This window comes from Salvia hispanica, chromosome 4, assembly GCF_029641045.1.
Source record: "Salvia hispanica isolate PSC_SH4W2 chromosome 4, Shi_PSC_v1, whole genome shotgun sequence".
Classification (NCBI taxonomy): Eukaryota; Viridiplantae; Streptophyta; class Magnoliopsida; order Lamiales; family Lamiaceae; genus Salvia; species Salvia hispanica.
In genome coordinates this window covers 47578363-47585741 of record NC_142695.1, presented here as the reverse complement: position 1 = coordinate 47585741, position 7379 = coordinate 47578363, and the positions used below count along the sequence as shown (strand labels likewise).

Here is a 7379-nt window from a genome sequence, read left to right as displayed (position 1 = left end):
ATCATTTTATCAAACAGACATTACATTCCGTAACTTTGGAAGAAATTTTCTGGAGGATAGTTTCCAAAAAAAAGGAAATAGAACAAATAGTTTGCAATAACCTGCAACAATTGCAAATAGAGTTAGTACCTTGGGACAGAGGGAATATAAATTTTTCCTCTCAGCTAACATCCCTCCTCTATTTCCTAATAATAGAGACTTTATAGAGACGATTTTATTGCAAAATTGAGAAAAAAAATGGATTACTTTTAAAGTGGATGAAAAAAATTCTATAAATCTATTTTAGAATAAAAGAAAGGGGATTAAAATAGACTATTTTAAAATTTTGAAAGTGAATGAAAAAAAATTCTACCCCCTTCGTCTGCCATTTATAGTCTCATTTTGACTCGGCACGGGTATTAAGAAATTGTTTGACTTTGTGAAGAAAAATGAGAAAATGAGTTGCTGGAATATGAACCTCACTTTTATATGTATTTGTTTGATGATATGATTTAACAAATTTTTTTTTATCATATGATCATCTCGAGAAATGTATTAGACGATTTTATTCTATCAAAATGCATTGGATTTCTTTAGAATCAAACGAACGATTATTTGCTTTCCATATTTGAAGGTGACATTCTCAAAACTAATTCAACATTATTGAGTTAGGACATTTTATAATTTAAATAACAACAGATCAATATATGTTATAATAAACAAAATAGCCCAAATGAATTATACAAATTATGATTTTGTGTAAACCGATTTTATCATTAAATCATAAGATATTCATTGGACAAATTTACAAAACAACAAATAAGTCATCAATGATGATGTCAAATACTTAGTACTATATATCCCAATCATCCTAACTAAAGAGGTTGAATATATACCAATTATCTGAGGACCGAAAGGGGACACGCCTACTAGTTCTTTGGATGGACTGCGATTTGGTGGATATCCATGTCCTTGAGCATGACGGATCGTCCACATGAATCGCACGGTGCAGTTCTTGATCCACAAACACTCTCATGTTCTGATAATCCTCTAATACGGTCTCGGGCATCAGCAGCTGACCTCCCAGCTTGAACCATGTCTCCACAAAACCGGCATGTAATGAGGCGCAATGGGCAATTCGAGGACTGGTGCTGCACCTGTAGAGTGCACACTGACATTAGTCGAGTGGGAATAGGAAATATCTGCTACGTATATAGATTGTATCCAAAACAGGGTTGGACAACTGTATCTTCCACCTTTTAAACATTTTAAAGATGACTAGAACATTGTGGTGCCATGATTTTTTTCAAGATCCAACTGATCGTTTCCTTCGGATTTCTTGGAAGGGAAAAAATCGTGAATCATGGCAGTCGTCGATAAATAGTATGGCCATGCCATTATTGAAACATTTTACAAGTCATGTAAAACTAAAATCAGGTGCAAGTTGGTGAGCCAAACGAAGGCCTTAAATATACAGCTTCAACAAACGACAAAGCACAGTTCCATTAATGGTAAAACACTTTCCTTCCAACCAACAGATCGGGACTTCAAGTCAGTGTGTGTGTGTGTGAGTTGTAACTCTAAAACACTATAGAGCTTCAACAAAAAGATAACTAAGCCATAAAGCATTTTACATAAACATAGACAGTCACAGTAGAACAATTTAGCTCATGAAAACAGGAAAATAAGCCACATCACTGAGACAGAAGAAACTGAAACAATAAGCCAAAGAGCACAAGAAAGAAAGAGCTTCAACAAAAAGATAACTAAGCCATAAAGCATTTTACATAAACATAGACAGTCACAGTAGAACAATTTAGCTCATGAAAACAGGAAAATAAGCCACATCACTGAGACAGAAGAAACTGAAACAATAAGCCAAAGAGCACAAGAAAGAAAGAGCTTCAACAAAAAGATAACTAAGCCATAAAGCATTTTACATAAACATAGACAGTCACAGTAGAACAATTTAGCTCATGAAAACAGGAAAATAAGCCACATCACTGAGACAGAAGAAACTGAAACAATAAGCCAAAGAGCACAAGAAAGAAAGAGCTTAGTTCTTACCATTTGCTCCTTCTCGAGAACAATCCCACAAGGGCAATGAAGTGGCTCGTGGAAAACTTTCATGTGTTTCTCAATCTCTTCCCTTTGAAACGCTTTACTACATTTTTCACAGTGAACGTGCCTCTCACTCTCCTTGATCCTCAAAACAACCCCACAACTGGGATGCTGGCAAACGGTATTATGCCTGCTACAATAGGCTTCATGAAGAGCAATCGTTCTTGAGGGGATATGCCGTTTACAGTTTCTGCACTCTGCAGTGTCTACCTCAGCAGACGAGGTTGAAGATGCAGCGTGCTGCCCCACCAACTGCCCAGCAACATCTTCAACATTCACCGAGACCTCGTACTTTGACGTCCCTTTGTAGCCATACACAGCAACGGTATAGGTACCTGTTCCCAAGTTCTGATCCTCGGCCCCGATTAGTAACACCTTTGAACCCAAATCATGAGATGACCACACATGTTGGTGCTGAGTCGGGAACAATAAGGGATGCCTAGAAACATACAAGTCGGTATCTCCGTCTTGTGTCTGCGTTTCAAGATTAACCAAAATATTCGCATCCTTGGAAGAAATTCTTTTCCAAGTCTCGTCGTCCAAGGAGAATTTATAATACATGTACTTCCCTTCCTCAACCACTCCACACTCTGGTTTTCCAAATGAGAGAGGCCTCAGCATATACTGGTTTGAGTTATCCACGGTCTCCGGACCTATGATGTAGACCTCAATATCCGTTTCCAGAACAGATATGCTCGACGAAGGCTTCAGCTCGAGAACACGCAAATGGTATGTCAACACACCGTGATTGACAAGTAGAACATCCCCTTGAGTAAGAGTCGCGTGATGGCGAAGACTCGTCTCCAGTACTGCCTTGTGATTAGGAATGTCGGAAAAGCCAAATTCCACAGATTGAAGTTTCGCATACGTTCCTTTGGGAAGCCAAATGTAACGTACTTCGACTGCAGCAGAGCTCGGAGCCTCTTCGGGGAATAGATTGCTCCAACAGTGCTGGGGAAGTGCTACAAAACCTTCCTCAACAGTGAACTCGAGGACACCAGCATGTGTCATCCTGGACGCTCCTTCATCACCATTATCAACGTGCATAGCACCCTCAGGGTGAAGCAATGATAGAGAGAAATGCAGCGGCCCTTTGTCAAAGGCTCCTTGATCGGAGAGCTCTGTGAAACAGGAAGGAGGCAGTTTGATCTTATCACCAATACCCTGATAAGGCACGGCTTCTAAAATACGAGAAAAAACAACTCCTCGACCAGCAAGCGAGCTGTCCTCTGCTAGCTGATTAGCCTAAGACACAAACAAGTTTACAATCACCAAAAAAACACCCCATTATTCCTTAAGCCAATAAATTCCACTAATAACATAATGTTTTTACCTGAAAACTCAACTCCAACGAGTCAATAATCACTAAAGTTCGGACAGTGTGGTATGAAATGTGTATTAAAACATGTAGCTATTGATTTGGAAAGCATTATAAAGCTTCTTGACATAATTCCTAAATCCTAATTTCTAACAAGAATTATATACAATCACTAAAGCATATAATACGTATCTTCTTTGTCATCACTAAAGAATATTCAATTTTCTGCTTTTCTAGCTATAGAATGCAAAATTGGGGAAGTGGGAGACTCCACATAAACACAATAGATCACATTTCACTGAAATCCCAATCACTTAGTAATCAACCAAGAGATTTTTATCAACCAGACCAACTAAACGCCCACAAAATACAATTCTAAAATAGGATTAAAATTTTTTTTAAGGTTTCTAGCAATCAATTAACCTAGAAATTTTTATCACAGAATAGCAAACACTAGCAACTGAAGCATAAAAAATGCAATCAACTGCATTTATAAAATGATCGATGGCGGAAAACAAATCGGACCTTGAATTCAGCTTCGGCGGCATCGAGGCGGCGTTGCCGCTGAGTCGCTTCTATGGCTTCCCGTTGGCGAACGGTTTCCTGCTTGACCTTCCTCTCTCTATCTAACTTGAGCTTCGCTCTCTGTTTCCTCTCTCTCTGCTCCTTCTCCAGCTTCTCTCTTGCCCTCCTCAATTCGAAGTCCATCACACAAATTAGGGGGAAAAAAACCTCTTTTATGAAACAAAATTCTGATCAATCTCGACTACAATTTCTTGAATTGAATGAAATGTGATCACCGAATCCCACTGAAATTTTCATGGGAGGGAGATGATTGAAATCTTCTACCTACCTACCAGTGGCAGAAGCAGTCAGTTTGGGCTGACATTCAGGCCCACCAGTAAAGAGCCCAAAACACCTACTTCCTTTTAAATCATTTTAAAACAACGCAAAAGCCCATTATAACATTTTACTTCATTATAGGAAATTCAAATTTTAAAATGAACTCAAAATATAAAAAATTAAAAGTGTCATTTAAGATCTAAAATTTTTGTATTAAACTAACAATGAATGTATTCCTAATAAACTATTTCTATTTAATTCTGCATTCTACGTTTAAAATTAGTATATGCTGATCACGTACCTATACTAGTGTTATTTAAAGGTATTTTGGTTTCTTTTTATGCCATGGAGAGTTAGCCTTTGACGTTTGGTTAGATATTGGGCCTTTGGATGTGTGGTTGTGCGGCACTTTATGACCAAATCATCTACTAGCAGTTAACAAAATGAAAAACTTACCTTACATTATTAGGTGAATTCCATTAGGGATAAAAGTAAGTATTTAAAAGACTTTTCGTGAAGCCACACCAAAATAGCCATCGGTTATAGGTGGTCCACAAGTCAATGTTTAGAATTGCATTGGGCAAAATCGTTATGTTTTCAACGTTTGCTTTTACAAGGCCTTAAACATTTTAATTTATTTTTGGTAGAAAAAGTAAATAATGATAACAACACATTTTTTTGTTCATATAACTCCAAGATAGATGAGTTATATACCCCATCGAATGCTATTGGAAAACTGAGCATTATTCATCGACTTGAACTAGCTACAAACAGCCCTCCATGGGCCATGGCAAATGTTCTTTGTTCCGACAAGTGACGATGGATTCAATAAAACCTCCTCTGGGACAGGGTCACATAAAACCTGTTGTCGAGGGCTAAGCAAGACATGGGACAGGTGAGAGCAAGTCTGGTGCGCCAATTAATCGTGAAGTGTCTCAGAAACAACTCGAGGAAGCTGTCCCCTTGGGCCGTGAAATCCAAGAATGGAATCCATAGCTTAATACAAAAACTGATACGCATTGTTGAAAAACATTAGCAGCCTTCATTTTTAAGTTTTTGGGCTCAGATTGAGTAAAACTTCGTTATAAGCAGCATTTGCTGCTCTGCTCAGTGCTACTTCCTTCTTTGCGTGGGACGTACCTGTCCCTCTAAGTTTACCGTCGACATAAACTTTGTAAGTTCCATCTCTCGACCATTGATCCACTAGTTTCACTTCAAGCTTGTGTTGTTGGCAGATCTCATAGAGCTTCTTCACGGGGTGTTTTTCAAGCATTCTCGGGGTTATTATGGGTTGTATTAGATCGCTGGCTACCTGCAGGAAACCAAAACCGGCGTTACACAGTTTTACGAGCAGCTAAATGAGTTGGTTAAAAATCACCTTACCTCCCATGTCGTATCAATTGAATAATTGCTGTCAACATAAACAGCTCCAATAGTTGATTCAACAACATCAGCAAGCACTTTTGGGGTATGAATCAAACCATGTGAATGCAAAGGATATTTAGGAAGAGCATTGATAAATGTCTGAATCTGCAAAATATCTAAAATAATTGAGTTTGAAAAACTAAGAAAACAAATTTTAGAGCAACATGGTTGGCAAGAAAGAAGCCAAAAGAAAAAGTTAGCAGAAAACATCCGATCTTGAAATCCTGTTTCTAATCACCATATTCACAGTTTCTCCATCATTCCCAACAAATATACTACTACAGTTAAACTATGTTAGCAATGTAACAAGCTGAGATTGTTGATTAGAAATGAAATTTTCCCTGTCGTTGCTCTACGATTCAGTGATTCTAACTATGTACATTTAAAGATGGTACATCAGTTCTCCTCACACGGTATCAGAACAACTACGAAATCTTTCCTTAGTCCACACCAACTAGTGTATCTCAGTATAACTCCAACTATGAACAACTTGATCCTCCCTGTGTAGAACCATGTCAGACTTACATAGATTCAGTAAAATGGCTAATCACTAACGTAAAAATTGCTCATTCAATCCACAAGACAGAATTAAAGCATATGATCAAGGTAACAAACACTCCTACTAGACAAGTCACTAATACTAGTATACTACAATCTGAAGCAAATCAACATACCCTCTTGGTGTAGATTTTAGCGCCAAAACGGATGTATCTGTGAAAGTTATGCTTGACAGCCACCCGTGCAAGCTTCTCCGTATCAACATTGGCAGCTCGAAGTGGGGACAACGATCCCGGTGCAAGATCCGGGTACTTGGAAAACTGTTCCTTAGTTATCAAAAAATTAAGCACCGAGTCACCAATATACTCGAGCCGTTCATATGAAATGCAACCCTGCTGGTAGGATGGATGGGTAAACGCTTCGTATAGTAAGCTACGGTTGTTAAATCTATATCCTATTATTCTCTCAACTTCTTTAAGATTCTGTAGTGACTTAGTTTCTGACTCAACTTGAACCAGTGATAGGTCTAATTTCCTGCCATTGATGCTCTTCAGATAATTACATAAAATATTTCCTGGCAGAGAAGAAGCAAACATGCTACATTTAGATCATTAAAACACTAATAGCATCTGCATCAGAAATTTTACAAAATTTACCATTAAAATAGTTCAGAAATTTCAATTAGGTTTACAAACTAGAGTACATCACAAATCAGCAAATGATAACGCAGCAGTTATGTCGAATGAATTTAAAGAGAGAGAGGGAAATCCCCAAACAGACACAGAGAGAAAGCAGGGAACATACCGTATATACGGAGGCGCTTGGCAGGAAGAAATAGAGCTTCCCACAACGAAGACATTTCAGCTTAAACGACCAATTCCTGCGGATACTCCGCCATTCTCAATCCCGATTTCGGCCAAATGCAGTCTCAATCCCACTGGAATTCAAAAATTCGAAACTATATGTGGCCTTCAGCACCGCAATGCCGCCGATGACGACAAGCGGCAGCTCAGGTGTAGTGTATCAGTATACGACACCGTTTTGGCAGTTAAGCGCTAATCGTTTCATTTTCTCATAATAATTTCAGTATGTATTTACAAAATTACATATATAAATTATTAAATTATAAGCAAAAATTTCATCAACTTTAGACAATATTAGTGGTGACAATCCAACATTGCCTAACAATTATCAA

General features: G+C 38.1%; 2 protein-coding genes across 2 annotated transcripts; both read right to left on the bottom strand.

Moving 5' to 3' along the window:
* Window positions 1-732: 732 nt before the first annotated feature.
* On the bottom strand, window positions 733-4251 carry LOC125192105 (uncharacterized). Its single transcript, XM_048089559.2, has 3 exons — window positions 3944-4251; window positions 2047-3345; window positions 733-1136 (listed from the first exon to the last, which is right to left on the bottom strand). The coding sequence occupies exons 1-3, from the start codon at window positions 4124-4126 to the stop codon at window positions 909-911; spliced, it is 1710 nt and encodes a 569-aa protein (XP_047945516.1). The 5' UTR covers window positions 4127-4251; the 3' UTR covers window positions 733-908.
* A 586-nt stretch (window positions 4252-4837) lies between these two features.
* On the bottom strand, window positions 4838-7269 carry LOC125193348 (ribonuclease 3-like protein 3). Its single transcript, XM_048091122.2, has 4 exons — window positions 6989-7269; window positions 6361-6758; window positions 5645-5791; window positions 4838-5573 (listed from the first exon to the last, which is right to left on the bottom strand). Exons 1-4 carry the CDS (start codon window positions 7041-7043, stop codon window positions 5310-5312), a joined length of 864 nt encoding a protein of 287 aa, XP_047947079.1. The 5' UTR covers window positions 7044-7269; the 3' UTR covers window positions 4838-5309.
* Between the last annotated feature and the right edge of the window lie 110 nt (window positions 7270-7379).

Bases quoted from the DNA above. Each gene is read 5' to 3' on its own strand.
- LOC125193348 (XM_048091122.2), bottom strand. From the start codon at position 7,043: ATGTCTTCGTTGTGGGAAGCTCTATTTCTTCCTGCCAAGCGCCTCCGT. The intron at 6,759-6,988 runs GTATGTTCCCTG...CTTCTCTGCCAG, and splicing joins CAAGCGCCTCCGTATATACG to GAAATATTTTATGTAATTAT. The intron at 5,792-6,360 runs GTATGTTGATTT...GATATTTTGCAG, and splicing joins CTAAAATCTACACCAAGAGG to ATTCAGACATTTATCAATGC.
- LOC125192105 (XM_048089559.2), bottom strand. From the start codon at position 4,126: ATGGACTTCGAATTGAGGAGGGCAAGAGAGAAGCTGGAGAAGGAGCAG. The intron at 3,346-3,943 runs GTCCGATTTGTT...TTTGTGTCTTAG, and splicing joins CCGCCGAAGCTGAATTCAAG to GCTAATCAGCTAGCAGAGGA. The intron at 1,137-2,046 runs GTAAGAACTAAG...TGCACTCTACAG, and splicing joins TTCTCGAGAAGGAGCAAATG to GTGCAGCACCAGTCCTCGAA.